Source organism: Erpetoichthys calabaricus, chromosome 6 (assembly GCF_900747795.2).
Source record: "Erpetoichthys calabaricus chromosome 6, fErpCal1.3, whole genome shotgun sequence".
NCBI lineage: Eukaryota > Metazoa > Chordata > Cladistia > Polypteriformes > Polypteridae > Erpetoichthys > Erpetoichthys calabaricus.
This window is the reverse complement of record NC_041399.2, coordinates 56,092,779-56,114,440: the sequence shown is the minus strand read 5'-3', so window position 1 is coordinate 56,114,440 and position 21,662 is coordinate 56,092,779. Positions and strand designations below refer to the sequence as shown.

At 38.5% G+C, this 21,662-nt stretch overlaps 1 protein-coding gene across 2 annotated transcripts in view; it reads left to right on the top strand.

Moving 5' to 3' along the window:
• Positions 1–21,662, top strand: part of LOC114653348 (solute carrier organic anion transporter family member 5A1) — a 223,801-nt gene that overhangs the window by 153,475 nt on the left and 48,664 nt on the right. The window contains exon 5 of one of the 2 annotated variants that reach the window (XM_028803606.2): positions 412–576. The exons of the other annotated variant lie outside the window; for it this stretch is intronic. Within the exon in view, the coding sequence (XP_028659439.2) occupies positions 412–576 (165 nt within the window). The remainder of the gene's footprint in view (positions 1–411; positions 577–21,662) is intronic. 2 annotated transcript variants of the gene reach the window in all.

The window sequence follows — 21,662 nt, the reverse complement described above, 5'->3', positions numbered from 1 at the left end:
GTTCAATTTGGTTGCTTTCTGCATCTGTTCAAGATTAGAGGTTACTTTAATTAATGTGATATTTGCTATTTTTTTTATAAATAAAATATTTTCTACATTTAGAGTAGGATGTTTAGATTTTCTTCTTAATTAATATTGCATCTTGGGAATTTTTCAGTTTTCTTTTAAATTCATCTTTTTGTTTTTAGTTTAAAAGGCCGGATATTGTCTGGGCTATAGCAAGGCTTGTTAATAGATGGAGTCGTGCCATCCAGGATGTTCTGAGTGCTCACCACATCGACGTGGCGTGTTCACGGGCCATTACCAATCTCCATAACCTTGTCTGTGCACTAATGGTATACTTAACGAACCTCCTCATGTTCATGGGTTTTGATCATTTGTGGCTGTTTCTGTTTTCTTGTCATTCTGTAGACCTTCCCAGAGCCGCTGTCAGGATCTTAAGCAATATGACATTCCTGTTTGTGAGTTTGTCATACACTGCTGAGAGTGCCATCGTCACTGCCTTTATTACCTTCATTCCCAAGTTCATCGAGTCTCAGTTTGGCATTCCAGCATCCAATGCAAGCATATACACTGGTAAGACCATCCTCATTGAAAACAATACATTTATATTGGGGGGGGGGGGGAAACAAACATTTTGTACATGTTGTTTGTGTCAGTTTTCTCAAGTGCAAGAAAACCATACAAAATGATTTAATTTTATCAGTGTTGTCATGTCTGATACCTTTTACTAGAGCACACTATGATCACTGTCATTGTATACTGTTTCTCTTGTGGAGTGCTTGACCTGCCTGAGATAAAACCAATTAACTCAAACAAATGTGGGGCCTTTTGTCAGTTTACAATAAATAATGGATATGCAGTTTACAGTAAGCATGGTGGCCCAAACAACAAGCTGTACAAGGCCAGGGAGTGCGCTACTGCTTGCTGTAGTTCTTTACAGACAAGCATGTGTGACATAAAATCTTAATAAGGTAAATGAGGGAAGTAAATACAGTATGCAATTGTGGTTTTTAATGTCCTAAAATAAAGCAACATGTTTGCTGTGCTGTTGTTGTTTGACTTCAAAAATGGGTAAGGAATTTACCAAATATAATCAAAAAGGTCATCCAAATGCACAGACTGACCTCTTAACATTAACAGGAATGAAAACGAGATCCACGCTAAGAGCAAAAATGTCTTTGAATATAATGTCATGGATTGGAATATCATGGTGTTGGTGGACTTTGTGGATAAAGCATCGGTTTAAAAGCTTAAGGATGGAAATGGTTAGCTGCACACAATGCCTGTCATGTGATGCCGGTGGGCTAAAATGTCAGTTGACTTTTAGTTAAAGAAAAAATGCAAATCACTTGAGAGTTAGCCAAATTAAATCAATGAACTATCTGTTGTTGTCCTGGGTGGGTGGGCCAGTAAGTTACCGTATTATCAGTACAGATCAGTGCAGTGTACTAACCCACCAAAGAAAAATGGGGCCATTTTTTCAATTTACAGGAAAGGCTGGGACAGAATGAGAACATTGGTATGTTAAAGATGTAACCAACATGTCATCATTGTTCTCTTATGATCTACTGCAGTCATTAAATCAATGCTGCTAGTTTGATTGAGGAGGATGTCTGAATATACATAATATGGAAAATAGCACAAAACATGTACAAATGTATTTACTGGTAGAAGTTGTGCATTTTTGTTCATGTGACGATGTTTATGGTATGAGTTCGGAGCAGTTGTTTAATTTCTGTTTTCTTTTAAATTTTTGCCCCAGTCCCAGAAGTCATGATATTTGTAGAAGCCTTCATTCACTTTCCAAAACCGACGTAAGGTGACGTAACTGATCCATCCACCAGTACTGCACAGGGTGCCACGCTGCGCCAAGTTCACACACTCAGACAAGGCCAGTTTAGAGTCACCAGTTCATCTAGCATGCATATCTTGGGATTAATAAAGTTTATCTATCTATCTATCTATCTATCTATCTATCTATCTATCTATCTATCTATCTATCTATCTATCTATCTATCTATCTATCTATCTATCTATCTATCTATCTATCTATCTATCTATCTATCTATCTATCTATCTATCTATCTATCTATCTATCTATCTATCTATCTATCTATCTTGGGATAGCCTAAGGAAAACCATGTGCCAAAGGCCCTAGATTCAAGTGTGTTCAAAAGGATCCATATGTATCGAAAATAGAGGTGAAAATAAAATGTGTTTTCGAACGAAGGAAGAACGTGACTTGAATCAAACTACAATGTGAATCAAATGTGTAAATGTGTGTCGCACAACATGCTAAGATGTGATTTCAGCACAGTTACTGACAGCAGTCTCAGAGCTTCAGAAGCACAAGCTTTTAAATTATTCAAAAACTTTTTTTATGAAAAACAAATCTGATTACTCAGTTGTTGTCTTAATAAATTTGGAAACATATTCAGAACAATTTTTATAAAGTAGCAAAAACAAGAGAGCCTTTCAGTGATGGTGAACTAATCGTGTGTGCTCTGGCATCACTGCTGGCATGTTCTTGTTTTTAAGACCTCAGACTTGGGCAAACTTCACAATCTGCATGTTTGACTTGGCTGTGGAATGGAGCCAAATAATGCTTGGCTTTTTCCTGTATGTCTCTTTTATAACATACTCTTTTAAAAGTTTACACCACTATATCTTAAACACGGCCTGTAAATTGTTCTGTACAGAAACAGTGTCCTACCTAGTGGAACCATATATTGCCCTGTCTTTATTCTTTTTCTGTATTATTATTATAGCATACGATTTTCTAAACGTGCTTAATCCTGAGGAGTGTCACGGGGGCTGCAGCCTATTCCAGTAAACTTAGGGTACAAGGCAGGAATAATCCTCCTGGATGTGATGCCAGTGCATTGCAGGGAAGCACACTCACACATACACCCTAGGGCCAATGTAGTGTCACCAATCTACCTAACCTGCATGTTTTTGGACTGTGGGAGGAAACCATACAGACGCAGAGAGAACATGCAAGCTCCACACAGAGAGGAGCTAGGACTTGAACCTTGGTATCCTTACTGCGAGGCACAAGCGCTATCACTGTGCCACCATGCTGCCCACTATCATAATCAGTGTGCTAACTTTACTTAGCTGACAGAAGACTTACTTAGATTCCATACAGAAATTTGAAAAGCAAATGCATCCTACGCACAAAAAAAAAGTATTTCTAAAACCATATAAATGCTACGTACTATGCCAAATTCGTTTATGAATCTCAGATATTATTATTAACATTACTGGTAGTGTAAATTGCATTACAGTGAATGACTTATCACAATGCAATCAAACTCACAATTACATTAAAAGCTTAAAGCTTACATTACATTATGTGAAACCCAATCTAATCAAGAATGCAATTAGATAGATAGATAGATAGATAGATAGATAGATAGATAGATAGATAGATAGATAGATAGATAGATAGATAGATAGATAGATAGATAGATAGATAGATAGATAGATAGATAGATACTTTATTAATCCCAATGGGAAATTCACAGTACAGCATCTCTCAAAAGAGAGCTAAAATTCATCACCTCCTAGTCAATACTTCAGGCCCCATTGCTTATCAGTTTGGTTTGCTATGTGAACCAATGGCCTATTAGAAAATATTACCTTACCAGAGGGCTTCGCCTCCTGCTTTCTTCGCTCGCCAACCCCCCTGCCTGCGCTACATGCCAGCAACTTCGCGTCTCTGCCGCTCACGTGTGTGGATTTCATTTTCACCAAACAACAAAAGTTTTTAATTCTTGCGGATAGGCCTCTTCATTGGGAAGGAACACTACTTTTCCCTGATGGCAACACGAATTAGACAATCTACAAGTCTCTGACTTAAAGTTTAAAGCCAAACATACTTCTGTCATATCACCTATATCCATATATTCAATCTCTTTTCTCTTTTACCTTTTCGTCAATATCGCGTTGAATTTTGATTTTGTGTTTGGAATTACATTGTGACAACGCAGCGTATAACTGCCTGTGAGTGAATATCATTTCCTTCTCTCTACACAAACTGTGTCTGACTGTGTGCGTGGTTGTAAATGTTTTAGATCTGGGCAGGACTTTTTCAAATCTCTTTGCATAAAGTCTTGTCTCACAATGCTTGAAATTTTCTCTTGCAGGATTTCACTTTCACCAAACAACAAATCTATTAATTCATTGGGAAGAAAAACTACTTTTCTCTGATGGCAACACGAATTAGACAATCTACAAGTCTAATCCAAGTCTAAATTTAATCTAAACAATATATTCAATCTCTTTTCACTGTTCTGTTATTTCACTGAGTAATAATTTCCATTTGTTTGCGCTAATGCAATCTTTACTATCATTTTTTGAGACTTTCAAATTTTCATACTTCCTTTATCTCTAACCTGCTCTGCATATGTATTGCGCCAATGTTTTTGAATTCTTTATGATGTTCTACTTTGTCATCTACTCTTTGTCTTTTATTTCTGGCCCCAGCTGTCGTTAAATCTCTTGACACAAAGTCTTGTCTTGCGGGACGTGAAAGTGTCTCTCTGAGAAAGTCATATCTCGTCTCTCTTCCCAAGATTTTTTTATTATAATAGAGAGATATAAACTGAAATGGCAAAAGTAAAAAAGAATGAAGGCAGGGACTTTCCAGACTTATTTCAGAATAACATTAATAAACTCTTGTTAGATTCTGAAAGACTGGTAATGTTCTCAATTATTATTATTATTATTATTATTATTATTATTATTATACTTACTGATAGAATATTTCAAACTATATTAAGAACCAAAACTTTAACTTGCTCCCTCCTCCCAGAGATATGGGTGTTGGGTTATCTGGCAACTGTGAATTTGTCCCATGTGAGTGTGCATGGAGGTCTTGTGGTGGACCAGGGCCTGTCCAGGGTTAGTTCCTGTCTTTCTCTCAGGGCTTAAATAATAAATAATCAACAGACTTCAGTGTTAACGTTTGCAGTGCACCATACAATGCATATGTCTCTGTTATATGCCATTTGGTATGGAATTCATAAAAGCAGTGTCAATGTTTGTGATGCACCTTCTGCTGGAATGACAGATACATTTATTAAGGTGGATTAATTTAATTTTAAAATCAATTCTAAAGGACGCAGGTAACCAATGTAACAATGCTAAAACTGTGAGATGTGCTCAGATGTTCTTTTGTTGGTTCAGATTCTTGCTGCTGCATTTTGAACTAACAGCAACCGATTAAAGTCTTTGTTAGGTAGTCCTTTTAGGTGTGCATTACATTAATCTAGTTGACTACAATAAAGCATGAATAAATTTTTCAGCATCTTGTGATGTTATAAGAGGTCTAACTTTTGCAATGTTCCTTAAGTGAAAAAATGCATTCTTAATAGTCTGGTTAATGTCTGATTTAAAGTTTAGGTTAGGGTCCATGATCACACCAAAATTCTTTACTTCCCCTTTGACTTTTAATGCTAAGTAATCAAGTTTAATTCCATCTTTGCTAAAAACTAAGATTTCTGTTTTTTTTCCTTATTAACTTGAGGAAGTTACAACTCATTCACTCAGAAATACAAGTAAGACATTGGATCAGGGCATCAGGGTCATCAGGTGCCATAGATAAGTAAAGCTGCATGTCATCTGCATAACTGTGGTAGCTCACAATGTGTTTTGTAACAGCTCTGGACAGGACACCTTCATTTTCAGGGCCACACTCATACTCAAACAAGGCCAGTTTTGAATCACTAATTAACATGTTTTAAGGAATATAAGGAAAACAAGGGCATGGAGAAAAATCCAAATGCACTTTGGAAGCACATGCAAACTTCTCAAGTATAAAGAGAGTGCACGGCATTCAATCCCACTTTATTGGACCCATGAGACAGCAGTACTATCCACTGCACCACCATGCCACCCTGATTGAAATGGATAGGCCAATTAAAAAATACCATAACTTCAGTTTGTCGTGACAGGTAAGATTTACAGCTACTAACAGGATTTACCATGTTAATTGTTCACCAGCTGAAGCAAAAACTCTAAAAGGATGCTTTGCGTTCTTTCTAAAAAAGTAAAATGTTATGACAGATGTTAACTTTTGACACTAGTAGTCTTTCCAAGGTAGCTTGTGATATTCATGTCCTGAACAGAAGGGAGATGTGTGTCAGTAATATACTCAGCTGACTTTTGTAGTCCTATGCAATCTTGAGCTGAACAGATACTACAGTATGTCAGGATGTTACACAGCCAGTATTATGGACTCCACTGTACACTTGGAGGAGATGGCGAGCATAGATGGAGACATCCAGGCTTTTGTCAGTCATTTATTTATTAGTCAGCCTTTTTGACAACCTGAGCTGTGTTTTGCCTAATTCAGGTTGTTAGTAATGATCACACCCCAACGCATCTTCTCCAGGTGAAACTGGTTGTGGTTTTCCTCCTACTTCCATAGGCCCATGACCAGCCCGGTGGCTGCTGACATTTAGGGAGAGATTGTTGTCCTGCTGTCCACTTAGGTATTTTTTTTCAGTTCTTCTTTTCCCCACTCTGGTAGATTGGCCAAGCTACGTAAATCCTAGCTTTGCGTTTGAGAGGTTTACCAGGAAATGTGCCAACTGTTAAGAGATTAGAAAGAATTAAAGGTATTATCTTAAAGAAGAGCTTGTGGCCTTTGACATGTGCATGCTTACCTAGAAAATTAAAAAAGTTCTAAATAAACGTTAATAAAATAACCTTGGTTATATGCATACCTGGACATTTTTTTCAGATACCAAATTACTCTAACCTCAAGTGAAGCACTTATTAAATCTATTAGAGTAGAAGATGAGAGGAAGAAGTGAGGAAATCCTCAAAAGTCAGTGATCAAGAGCTTACTTAGGACAGGGGATAGGTGGCTTGACATTTCAGGAGTGGCTTTACAAGAACGTGTACACTTTGTACTCCGTCACTGTAAAAGCTTACAGTCCACCTCACCAGATCTTCAACTGTCTTTCTGCAGCATAGTATAAGGTTTATCCGAGGGCAGGCAGCTAGCCGCTTGGAGACAGTCAAATGTTTTTAAGATGGTACAACAATTGATACATGAGGAAACAGAAAACTAAACATAGAAGCGTAAACAAAGGAATTGAGGAGAAGAAGTCAGGATGAAGATCATAAACAAAGAGAAAGCCAAAATGCAGAGGAAAGCAAATCTTATATCACAGCTCCAGTTGATTCAAAACTCTGCTGCAAGAGTCCTTACTCGAATCAGCAACAGTGAGCACATCACACCCATCCTGCTTCGCCTTCACTGGCTCCCTGTGTCTTACAGGATTAAATATAAAATTCTATTAATAACCTGCAAAGCTTTAAATGGCCTTCCACCAGACTACATCAGTGACCTTCTAAATCACTATGCTCCTGTTCACCCACTAAGGTCCTCTGATTCTGGTAATCTTGTTGTGCCTCACACTAATCTGCGCTCTGTGGGTGACAGGGGCTTCAGCTATACAGTGCTCAGACTTTGGAATGACATCCCAAAATTAACTAGATAGCTGACTCCATTCATTCTTTTATTATTATCTATTTAGAAAGGCTTTTAACTTAACTTAACATTTTGCCCTTTCTTTCAGTTTACCTCTCTGTCCAGGTGCTCAGGATAATTTGTGTGTCTGTTATATCACAAATTAGGTTATTTGTTAGGTTTTTCTTTTAGTATTGAATTTATTATTTTACTCTGGTTTATTGTCCTTTATTCTATTTAATGCTTTGTTATCTGTTTCATTGATCTATTCAGGGAAACATTTGTATCCAATGTTACATATACCCTGCTGGTTTTTTTTTTTTTTCTAATACTCTGTGAAGCGCCTTGAGCATGGGAAAGGCGCTATATAAATAAAATGTATTATTATTATTATTATTATTATTCTTTTCAGGTATTTCCCAACAAAGGCTTAATAACTAAAATATAGCATTCCACACTTCTTTTAATTTCTTTAGCATTACATAAGCTTTTTTTAATCTGCTAATGCCGTTCTTAAACTACCCAGCTGGGCATTTTAGCCCCTCTCGATTCACTGCCCTTGTTTCAAGTATGCTATATAATGGGATCTGTACTTTTCTCTGAAATCTTAGTTGAGAAAATGGTAATATTTTACACTTCATGTGCTGATAAGAAATCTGTTTACTATAGTAAATACTACTCTTTATATGGGGGAGTCAAAAATCCCTCAGGACATTTGTTAAATTTAAAGAAATAAGTAAAACACTAAGGTGTAGCAGCCCTGCTGAAAGAAAGCTGACACCAGGGTAATAAGGAAGAAAAATGTGAGTGAGGAAACAAACAGGGCAAAACCTAAAATGATCACCAGAATCAGTCTCATAAACCTACCATAAAAGATAAACCAAATGGGGAATCGTTTTAACCAAACACATGCAAAAATCTTTTGTTAGCACAGACAGATTTGGAGGTACAGTAGAACATCAGCATAAACATCATCATGCTAACATCATTGCACAGTGCAGATTCTGGGGCTGTTTCCTTGATGGCAGCATCTAAGTGAAGAGTTCACACAAACTAGCGCCATACATAACTCAAAAAATATAGTAAATTCAAAATATGTTAACTCAAAAAAATAAAATACCTCTGATCAAAACAAAAGTAAAAAATAACAACTGAAACTACAGTAAGTTCAACAGCTTCAAAACCTAAGAGACAAATAACAGATCCACCAGGAAAAATTATTAAGCCCAAGAAAAAACTGATTAAAGAACAATCATCATCAATTCCCAAAACAGCTCATCTGCTTTACAGTATAACACGTTGTTCAATGCTGCTCAAGTTTTGTATAACTTGAATGTAAAAAAATGTTTTCAGTCAGCTGTCAAGTCAAGCACTATTAGCCGGCAGCAATGTCATTGATATCTGCTCCCTATTTGTAGAAATCAGAGTTCTGTCTTGTTCTTGTTCAAAGGTGACGATGGCCGGCCCCTGATTATCATTCCACACTTGCAGCAAACAGTTTTTAGATATCCATACATTTTAGGTGAATTAAAATTAAATGTAAAAAGCACCTCCTCTCATCAGCATGCCCGTCCGTCTGCCTGTCCACATGAAACAAATCTGCTAGTTGACAGATTTTGTTGTTTTGTGGTATTCAATACTTGTTCAACAAATGTTTTCAAGAAAATTAAATGTTCACTGCACAGTTTTGAACATAGACTGCTGTACACATTTCTGAGATTTGAAAACTGCCATTTTAAAAAGCATGGGAGATTTTTTAAATTGTCTCAAAACAGAGAAACTTTCTGTGTGACATGAACTAATTTATTGTTTAAATTTACCCTGGGAGAGGTTGTTTCAACTGGAATATTTTATATATATTTTTCTGTTTTACTTATTTGATGGCCACTCCTGACAGAAAAACAGATCCCCAACACAAGCTGTTGAAATGCCAGCAGAGTCGCGCATGCAGGTGGGCACACCCCCTCACATCAGCGGCTCAACTCATTTCTGCTGCTACGCAAAGTTGTACCAGGTAAGTTAAGTGATCTTAGTAACCATTAACGTATAAAAATGCAAGCAAGGACAGCAAAAGACACTTAACTTATGTAGCATGAGTGGATGAAGGGCCTCCATAAATGTGGCAGTAAAAGCCATTATGCATAAATCAAATAAGTATACACATAGTATACATGATGCACTGAAAAGGACCTCACTTATCTCACTTATCTGCAGATTATAATGATTCAATATTTCTCTGATCATATACATTATCTACAAGGCTCCACAATGACCTGGTATCTATTGTGGTCCATTGCATCCATCAATTTTAGCTTGGGGCATCAATATTAATTTATTTAGCAATTCTTTCAAAAAATTCTGTTTAAGAAATATGAACTATAATTAGTAAAACTTAAGTTGGAATCTGGTGTCTTTGAAATCCACTTCAACAACATTTATTTATGTAGCACATTTTCATACAGATAATGTGGCTCAAAGTGCTTTACATGATGAAGAAAGAGAAAAATAGGAATTAAAATAAGGGAACACTAATTAACATAGAATAAAAGTAAGGTCCAATGGCCAGGGAGGACAGAAAACCATAAGCCTCTTTGGGCTCAGTTTTTGCAATACAATACAAAAACAATACAACTTATTTTTGTATAGTGCTCTTAGCTGAGTGCAGGCACAGAGCGCTGTGAACAATTCTCAGTTATAAATAGAAGAATAAGTTATACAATTTATCAAATACTGTGGACCATCAGGGGGCACACCACCAGCCAAACCCGACACAGACAGTCATGGGACACAAGTTCAGGGCACACGCTTTTATATATATATATATATATATATATATATATATATATATATATATATATATATATATATATATACTAGGGGGCTTCGCCCCCTGCTCGCTTCACTCGCCAACCCCCGTGTTTGGTTTTCCGGATACACACTTTTAAGATTGCTTTTTCTTTGAATTGTTGCTATTTCATTAGTTTCACTTTTATTTCAGAACTTCTGTAAAAACAATATTTGTAATCTTGCGAGTCCCAATATGCTGAATCTTTTTAATGAGGTCAGGATAAGTTTCTCTGTTTGGAATTTCAGCACAGACAAAACGATCTACATCATCAGCAGTTAATAATTTTTTTTTACAAAGTAACAAAGTAAGTAGAGTTCTGCATTGGACTCCTGTCTGTAAAGTCGTGCTATTTTCCTCTCACAGTTCCAAAAGTACATGGGTTTACCAAGGTGATACCCCAGCTTTTGTCTAGGTTTTTGTACAAGGGCTAGACAGAACGTTTTTGACTCCTGGGGTAAATGTAGGTTTTTAAATAAGCAGACAGATAAATATATATACATTAACAAAGTAACCAATAAATGCATGTGCGGTAAACTCCGTTTTTGAAATTCTCAAGATTCTTTATTTGTCACATGCATAGTTATACAGGACAACACACAGTGAAATGCATCCTGATCCGTTTATCAAAAACTGTGCAAAGTTAGAAAAATATCAGTTAGATTAACAAAAAATCATAGATCAAAAGATAACAGTATAGTAGAACATAATAAATAAGTACAATTATGTGAATAAAGTAGAATTAAGTCTTAAGGTGCAATAGTGTAGTAATTATTGTGCAAAACCAAAGTTAGACTGGTGCATAGTTAAATGAGGCAGTTTGTTTGTTTGTGCTACTGCGATCTTTACTTTTTTATATTTTCTAATTTTCCTACTGTCATATCCTTTAACTTTCTCCACATGTGTATAGTGCCAACGTTTTTTTTTTTGAGCCTTTCTAATTTCCCTGGTTTCATAGTCTCTAACCTGCTCTGCATGTGTTTAGCGCCAACGTTTGTAAACATCTCTATGAAGTTCTACTTTGTCTTTTACTCACTGTAATTTATTTAAGAGCCGGAATGGACATGCTTTTGTTTCAATTCCACTTGTTCCGGGCTGATAATTACTTTCCTTATTTTCTGAATTTGCACCTCGATTATTCTTTTTTGCTCTTTTTTCAACGCATTTGAGTCTCTTTTCTCAGCGCTTTTCTTTCTTCTTCGTTTAATCGTCAACATTTCATTTCTACCCTATTCATTTCATTTCATTTCTACCGTATTGACCTTATACACTTTATATGCACTGAGCCCTGGAGCTGTGTGTGCTGCATGACTGCCTTTACACTACTGATTTGTTTTTTTGATATTGCTTGTAAGTAGGGTGTGTCTTGCAAGACTCTCGTTCTATGTTCCCGTGAGACACACCGTTGCAGGTCTCTTTCGTCTTGCGGGTCTTTAAATTATCTTCCGAGAAAGATCAAGTATCATAGACTATCAGGACAGGGGACAGGATTTCTTTTTTATAATATATATATATATATATATATATATATATATATAAACACCTTCCCCTGTTTCCCACATATACAGCACAATTCCAACACAAGCACCAAACCCAAAGCACACTTTTCTTCTCTTGTCCGTCTGCCTCCACTCCTCCTGGCAAACTTCGTCACCTTCCACTCGACTCTGGCTCTCGTCATAGTAGTGGCTGCTGGCTCCTTTTATAAGGCACCCAGAAGTGCTTTAGGTGCTTATTGGTCTACTACCAGCAGCACTTCCAGGTGTGGCGGAAATGCTGCAATGAGGGGCACAGCAAAAGCTGCAGCATCCACTGGCGGCATTCACGGAACTCAACATGGCTGAACGAAACTCTAGCTCCATGGAGCCCTGTGGGAATCTGAGGCACAGCTGCAACCCAGGGGGGTTACCTCTAGGGGAGGTAATGCTCTGGATACGCTCCCTCCCCTGGTCCTTCCAGCGTAGATGCGTCCCAGCACCACAATACACATATAAATACAGAATTGGTAAAACACACAGATAACAAGGTAGAACTGAAATCAACAATACCTGTCCATTAATTAATTTATGTCCTATGTCTAGTTTACAACAGAGGAGATTAAAACTGTAAAAGAGAAAGTCAAAAACAAAGTCAGACAATGTCACAGTCCTGGAGACCTTAACCAACTGTCTGCCTGAGCTTTCTATGGTGGAGTCTTTACTAGTTGTCCAATCTGATGAGAGACTCTTACCATCTGATAATTCCAATGTTCCTTTATGCGAAATATCTTCTCCATATGCAAGAGTTCAGCCTGGCAGTAGAGCAGTAGCACCAAGTGCCACATCTTTTTTAACTACATGATGTTGTGAAATGCTATTTAAAACATATATTTAATGTACTAACATATGTACTTACTTCCTGCTATCACTGTATTATTCTTGAATATGACTCATTGTTACAAAGATCTTTAATAAACATATATATGTAATTTCTGCCCCGTTTGATGATGTAAATAAACAAAAATTTCAAATAATCCAACTTTAAAACAGCTAAATTCACAAACACATCTGAATGTTACGCCATATGTATCATGGAAAAATACTGCACTTGTAGTTTTCATTGAAGTCCCATATCTCTTACAAATTCAGCCCACAATGTTCAAATGACTTGGTCATATAACAATGGAGTCATCATGCAGATCCCTGAAGAAAGATATCCAAATATGGAAAGATTGTTTGCTACATTTAAATTTTAGTTTACTATGGGACCTCAGTTCAACAGCTAGGCATGCAACAAAACCGTAAACATTTTGTGGACTCTCATAAGATCCAGTATTTAGTAAAACACAAATACAAAATCATCTTAAATTGCTTTAATTTGTAACTTTTTCAGAGAAGCTAATTGTACATGATAGAACAGCAAAAATGTCCTCCCTCAATGTGTTTCTCACTGCATTTTGCTCTGAAGTAAAGAAATAACAATTTTGGAAGGCCAAACAGTAAGCACTAACAGAATAAACATGGAGCTGTGTCCTAAAAGTAAACGAGCAGTGCCATGTGTCAGCTGAATCCTTAGCTCCTTTCTCGCATGTAACTGGGTAAATGCCAGAGTGTTCCTGGGACTTGCTTGTTGACACATAGTGGGGTGACCTAGCAATTCCCTGTGTCCTCAGTGAAATCCCTGAAAAAGGGGGTAAGATTCTAAAAAGTGTACAAAAACTCTGTGGACATCCACTGAACACATTTTTTTTCTTGTCTTCTGTGAGAAGGTAGTGCATAAATGTGTCTACTGAGAACTGGGCTCAACAGTTGCCTTGTTAGCCTGAATGGAGACTTGTTCTCTTGTATCATTTTTTTCCATTCTACAGTAACTTTTCAAACAGTTTTGCTTTGAAAACTACCTAAACTTCAGCAAAATGGCCACACAAATCATTCACGTCTCTTACAGTTTCTTCACTCACATAAACTTTATTGGTGTGGATAATGTAACATTTTGTGCCTTTTACCTAGCCATTTTTCTACCTTCCCAAAAATTACGCTTAGACCTCGACCTAAGAAATTCTCCAGGTGGAGTTCCTGGAATTATTTGTTCACTCAGGCTCTTATTCTGTGGACTAACCAATAAAATTAACTGGGACAGTCTGCATTTGTAGAATGGGGTTATTGTCCGCTTTTCAATGGCAAAACACTCTCCTGGCATCTTACCACACTCAGACTAATGGTCCAGATTTTTCATAAAGGACACTTTCATTTTATTAGTAAAACACCTTGGGGAGGAATCAACACAAGGAGAACATAAAATATACAAATAACACAATGAAATCAGCTTGTTCCACTAACTTAACTCCTTTATGCTTGGTATGCATGTCCACTTGACATCTTAAATGTCACATCAAATTGATTCTCCGCCTCAGTTCCTCATCCTCAGACCCCTAGTTCATATGTTGTGGAACAGTGTGAGGTTTTTTATGGTGACTGGAGTGCCAATTCTGCCACCAACCCCCAGGTTTTTCCCTGCAGGTTGGAGGGCTTACATGCAGGGCTGGATGCAGATTAACATCATACCCAGGATGGAGCAATTGCAGGTTAAGGGCCCAATGAAGTAGAGTCACTTTTGGTGTTTACGGGATTGGAACCGGCAACCTTCCGATTGCCAGTGCAAATTCCCTAGCCTCAGAGCCACCACTCTGCCCAAAAGGACATAGCAGAGCTAGAAAAGGTCCAGAGAAGAGCAACTAGGCCTAGTCCAGGGCAACTGGAGATAAATTATGAGGAAAGATTAAAAGAGCTGAGCCTTTTCATTTTAAACAGAAGGAGATTAAGAGGTGACATGATTGAAGTGTTTAAAATTATGAAGGGAATTAATACAGTGGATCAAGACTGTTGTGTTAAAATGAGTTCATCAAGAACACATTTGGAAACTTGTTAAGGGTAAATTTCACACAAACATTAGGAGTTTTTTCTTCACACCATAGACACTGGGAATAAACTTCCAAGTAGTGTGGTAGATGGTTAACACTTTAGGGACCTTCAAAACTCAACTTGATGTTGTTTTCGAATAGTGGATAGCTTTGTTGGGCTGAATGGCCTGTTCTTGTCTGGATTGTTTTAATATTTATTCTAGGACTTGCCTGAAAGTGATTCCAGCAGTGGTTAAAGATCTCCTTATTGGAGACTCTTTTCAGTCTACAGAGCTGGAAATGAAATGAGGCTAGGAAGAGAGGAAGAGAGTGCTTTTATAGGATAGTATCACACAAACTTTTATACATATTTTTATACATATTCCAGGATTTTGAAATGCAAGAAATCTAATTCTGCCATTATTTTCACATTTTGTTTTAAATTTTCAAAGCTGATTTTCATTAACAACTTTAATAATAATTCTTTGCATTTATATAGCGCTTTTCTCAGTACTCAAAGCGCTCAGCAATTACAGGCTAAGGGCCTTGCTCAAGGGCCCAACAGAGCAGAGTCCCTATTGGCATTTACTGGATTTGAACCGGCAACCTTCCGATTGCTAGTGCAGATCCCTAGCCTCAGAGCCACCACTACGCAACACCATTTGCAAGGCATGTGACCTTGATCATTGTGCCAATGATGTATTGGGTTTTACTCTATAAATATGGCAGAGTTCACAATAAATTTTATCCCTTGGTGGATAACACAACTTATAAAGACTTGGTGTTTATGGGATTGGAACTGGCAACCTTCCGATTGCCAGTGCAAATTCCCTAGCCTCAGAGCCACCACTCTGCCCAAAAGGAGTTACTCCTGTGCTGGGCCATCCTCCTGTGTAGCGGCTGTTTGATCTCACCATTGTACAGTTCAGGACACTCTTTGCTGCATTGAACAGCATATATTACATTACTCTTCTTCTGTTTCGATATCCGGTTAGCTTCAGTTAGCTTAACCCCTCAGTAGGCCGTAGTGGTAGGATTTTGTTTTAAATTTTGACTCTTACTTTATCTTCAGTAATATCTGTGTCCTTAACTTGGTAGGTAGGGAAGTGGGGAGCCAACTCAGCAGAATATGCAGTGTGAATTCTTGTTTTACCAGTTCCCTTGGTATATTGTGTTCTCCCAGTCCCCATCAATCTTTTGTATCTATTTAAATAAAATAAAGGTGAATTTTTTGTTTTAACTTTGGCCTAATTAAATTTATTTTCATTGCAAATGGCTACAAAGAGGGCCTTTCTCTGCCAGTTAAGAAAGAAACCTGTGGAGTTTTTTCTTAACGGGCAGCATTTAAAACCTGTTTGAGAAAGTATCTGATATTAGTAAAATATTTTGAAAGTAAAGATGAAAACTCAGAATTAAAAATATTTATTTATATCTGTTCAAGTAGAATTCAGTTGAAGAACTAATGCAGCAGAATGAGAGCAAGATTGAGCTGTCCCACTAAAAACCATGTTCCACTAAAATAAATGCCTTCTAAATAAAGCATTGGGTGGATAGAAAACCAGCAACCACAATGAGTCCTTGGGACTTGGGTTCGGGTTCAACCATCTAGAAAATGTAGGCCTGCTGAGAAGCGTGCTTACTGTGCCCATCGTGTTCGATTAAAGCTCCACTCTGAATATACGGATTGGTTATTTACTAAATCAGGCACTTCCATCAGTTGCCTGGATACGGCTCTGAAGGCGAAGAAAGCAATGTTTTAGTTACCATGACTACATATCGTCCCAAAATGACCAGGATGTAAAGAGGTGCATTACTTTGCACTTAATGCATTAAGTGGCATATCTGGTAGTTGAGTCATGGCAACTGGACTTCTTTCTTGTTAGGTAGATATGTTTCACTGCTCATCCAAGCAGCTTCATCAGTCTGAGGAATGTTGTTAGAGACCACAGTTTTATCCTGCAGGTTAGTTTCACTTCACACCTGCCCTGATTAGGCTCACTGAGTAAAACAAAAGAAGGGGGAGGTGTGAGTAGATGTAACCGTCACACCTTAAAACAGCCCCTCCTACCCTAATAGAGTGGGTTGTTAAGAGTGGTCCACCTGGTGGAGGTGTGAATTGGGCCTGATTTTCTTGGGGATGGATGAAAGGGCAGCAAGATAAATTGAAGTCCGGTTATGCCTAAGGCCTCCACCTCTGTTGAGTGAGGGGTTGTTGACTTGCACATGCAAAGCTTCCCCCACCCCTCTCTCAAACTACTTGTCTTCTCTATCCAATATCTGGACGTTAATATCCTCAAATGAGTGTCCTTTGTCCTTCAAATGGAGATACACAGCTGATTCCGGCCCCGAGGTGTTACTCCTGTGCTGGGCCATCCTCCTGTGTAGCAGCTGTTTGGTCTCTCCATTGTACAGTTCAGGACACTCTTTGCTGCATTGAACAGCATATAATTACATTACTCTTCTTCTGTTTCGATATCCCGTCTTTGGCATGGACGAGTCTCTGTCTCAGTGTGTTAGTGGGTTTGAAGTGAACAGGTATGTGGTGTTTTCCAAAAATCCTTTTTAACTTTTCGGACACACCAGCCATGTATGGAACAACTAGGTTTTTCCATTGGTCCTAGGACTCTGACTGTACCGTTGTTCTTTTTCTGGAACAAGATACTGCCTTGTTAAAGGCCCACTTGGGATATCCACAGGTCTTAAGGGCTGTCTTCAGATGCCTGTTTTCCTTCTTTTTAACTTCTGTGGAAGTGGGGATGTTCTCTGCTCTGTGGTGTAGAGTCCTGATAACTCCTAGTTTGTGTTGTAGTGGATGATGTGAGTCAAACAAAAGATACTGGTCAGTGTGAGTGGGTTTTCTGTAGATTTCTAATTCTAGCTTTCCCACAATCCAACCTCACCAGGGAGGAGAAAAGGGCCCTGTCATCCCTTAGCATGGATGAAACTATCACCATACTGCTTGCGGACAAAGGAAGGTGCTGCCTCACAACATCAGGGACCTGGGATCAATTCAAGGTGCCGTCAGTAGGTCTGTGGTGTTTGCTTTTTCTCCCTGTGTTCATGTGGGGTTTCCTCCAACGCCTAAAGGATTTGCTGGACACATTAATTGACAGCTCTAAATTGTAAACATGCCTGGGTATGACAACCTACATCTACCCCTGCAAGCAGGTCCTCCAACTTACAGGAAAAACTTGGAGTTTGGTGGCAGGTTTGGCACTCCAGCCACTCGGGTCCCAATCCAGGTGGTTCGTTGTGCTATCAGTGCATGCTCATAGGCTGTGTATGTAAACATGTCCTGTGCTCTTTGTTAACAGTGTAGACTCCAGCTCCTCTGACCAGGCCATTATAGCAAAGCAGGGAGAAAAATGAAACATTGTTTCAGTTTGCTGGCCATTTAACTCTTGGGAGTGATAAACATAGGAATGCCTTTTTCTCTTTCATTCATTCATCTTCTGAGTCCCCCAATCCCCCCCCCCCCCCTTCCCCCAGATTCTAGTACACCATTATGAAAAGCCAGTGTCTCTCTTAGAAGCATCAGGTTCAAGGCAGGGAAAAGCCCCCCTCTACTGTATCACAGAACATACTCAAGAATCCCATTTAGGGTCAGCAGTTCATGTAACCTGCATGTCCACAATAAGTGGGAAGCAACTGCTGCAGCCAGAGAAGACAAACCAGAAAAACAAAATCTCCACTGAAGTTCCAGCTTGGTGACTGTCTCAGTGTAGGTTTCTGGAGATGCAAGGTAGCAGTTGTGAACATAAAGCAGATATTTTATGTGTTGTTAATGTGAATAACAGGCTTTCAATCCCAGCTATGCCCTCCTCTTGATTGTAATTTCAGCTAGTTTGGTGAGTCACGAGCTAGTGTGCGTATCCCATACATCAGCACTTGGGCAGACTGAATATGTTTTAAATGCTGGTGTCTTCATTACTACTCCTGGTTAGGAACACCAGCACCGTCCATGTTCTGAAGCAACTCATTTCACTGCAGAGGGCCAAAGCTAATCCCCTCAGCTTCAGATACTGGGCAGGGCTGCTCATTTTATCTTATTATCTTACATGGAAAATAGTTTTATATTTTACTTGCTACCACAAAAACACCATGATAATAAGTCCAGTAACTGCTGTTTTATTTGTTATACTAGGGGGCGCATCTCATGTTAAAAGTCTCCGTCTCACAGGACTTCATACTGCGCCAAGGTTTTTGGAATCTTTTAATTCTCGCTGGCAACACAAATTAGTTACAAGGTGGTGATCAGTTGTTAATATTTCTATATGCCAACCACAAAAACAGTTGTCTCATGCTTGGCATTACTTTCTGTTGGCAGGCTTCAATTGGTATTGAATGTTCTGTATATAATACTGAAATGTAATAAAATGTAATATGTAAGCCTGTTTTTGTAAGCTTTTTAAGCTAAAAACAAACGTTAGATTCAAGATGAATGTCAGTCTGTCAGTCAATCATTGTCCAACCCGCTTTATCCTAACACAGGGTCACGGGGGTCTGCTGGAGCCAATCCCAGCCAACACAGAGCGCAAGGCAGGAACAAATCCCCAGGCAGGGCGCCAACCCACCGCAGGACATACACACACACACATCCACACACCAAGCACACACTAGGGACAATTTAGGATCGCCAATGCACCTAACCCACGCAGACACGGGGAGAGCATGCAAACTCCATGCAGGGAGGACACAGGAAGTGACCTAAGGTCTCCTTACTGCAAGGCAGCAGCGCTACCACTGCGCCACCGTGCTGCCCCAAGATGAATGTCACCAGGCTATTTCTATTAAGCACTAACAGTCTACAAAAGGTGCTTTTTGTTTTAAAGTTTCATTATTTAGTGATTTGCTGCTCCTTGCCATTAACGTATGGTATTTTAACAACCTCCAAAATGGCTCTGACTGGAAAGCTTTCCAGAAATGTTGCCTGTGACCCACACCTTAGATGGAATGTGCTTAACACAGACAATATCTGATGCACCACAAATTGGTGGGATTGAAGTCCCCAAAAAGGGGACTTTGTGTGACGGGTTGAGTATGTAGTAATTCAGCATGCATAACCAAAATCCATTTAGGTTTCATTGCCTGGCTTTTGTGATTTTGAGAGTGTCACAATGACGCTCCTCTGTGAATCTGAAGCTGTGCTGGATGGTAGTGGAGATAGTAACGTTTAACATCATTTCACTTCTGTGTGTTACAAAGGGGATATTTATAGGTTCTGTCAGTTTAATTTCATGTAAAACATGAATGTACTAAGTTGAGGAGAAACATGCATTCAGTAAAAAATATAATAAAGGTGAGTATTGCTTGTTTGCTTGTATATATTATCTGGGCGGCACGGTGGCGCAGTGGTAGCGCTGCTGCCTCGCAGTTAGGAGACCCGGGTTCACTTCCCAGGTCCTTCCTGCGTGGAGTTTGCATGTTCTCCCCGTGTCTGCGTGGGTTTCCTCCGGGCACTCCGGTTTCCTCCCACAGTCCAAAGACATGCAGGTTAGGTGGATTGGCGATTCTAAATTGGCCCTAGTGTGTGCTTGGTGTGTGGGTGTGTTTGTGTGTGTTCTGCGGTGGGTTGGCACCCTGCCCGGGATTGGTTCCCTGCCTTGTGCCCTGTGTTGGCTGGGATTGGCTCCAGCAGACCCCCGTGACCCTGTGTTCGGATTCAGCGGGTTGGAAAATGGATGGATGGATGGATTATATTATCCATAAAATCGAAAGCTGTGATATTAACAAATGTAATAGTAGAAGAACTCCCTTGCTCTATTAGACCATATCATGTCCTGCTACGTGCTTCAGATTTTTTAAAATTCAGTTCAATTATTGTCATTGTATCATACAGCACATTGAAACACATAGTATATGTTGGTCGTCTTGCTGGTGCTGAAACATAAAAATTAATTCATGTTACAAAGGCACAGCAGGCACAAAGTAGTAATAAAAGTTTGTGAATTTATTACATTTCAAAATAAAAAGTATCAAATATAAGCTTGTAACATATTTTGTAGAATACAAGGCTTTTGTTCTGAGTTGACGCTTTATTTACTAATTAGATCCGACTAAGTTAATGAAAGAAGGAAGCCTCCAAGTTGCTCAAAGTTGTGAACTTTTTCATTTTATTTATTAGATTAAGGTTATTTGATTACTTATTAGATTTACAGGCAATGGCTGGTACAGTATGATCTTGGTGGCAGTTTTTTTCAGTGGTGACTTCAGAAATTCCAATTAGTTGTGAATTAATTGTATATAAACTTTAATTTGTTCTGGCTCTAGTCACGAGGTATCATTTTTTTACTGTCATACAATCGCACCAAAAATGACTGTGAAAAAGTTAGAAAATTCCTCTGCGTGTGAAGTTGGGGTGTTAAATTGAAGGTAAACAGCTTTATTAAACTGCATTTCATGAAGGGAAACGATTTACTAGGAAATGCTGTTATGAAACTGTCAATTTCTATTTATTTGGGTAGTATTTGAGCAAAAATAGTGACATTTTATGGGGCTGTGAAACACCTACAATTTTGCCCATTTAAATTTTAATAACAATTATGTATTTGCATTATGAAAATTTACCCTGTGAAAGGGTTTTCTTCCCTTTACAAAGAAGAGAAAGCTTGCATTTTTAATAGCCAGTGGGTTTTGCCTCAGTGCTGCACTGTTTATTGACAGTATTCATACATTTTTCCCCACAGACCGGGTTATGTTCACCATTAAGGGATTGTGAGTGTCAGAAATACAGATAAGTTTAATTGGATGAGACAGGAATTCTCAATATGTCAAAATACCATAGCCAAAACGTTAACCAGAAACCACAAACCAGACTATAACAAAGTCCAAAGCCTTAAATGAATCACTAGTGTTTTTACTTATAATCATTTTAAAGTTCAAACACATGCTGTTGTGTGCAGCTATCATTTCTCTCTGGGCATCATGATGTCACAGGTCGTATGATGAAGCGT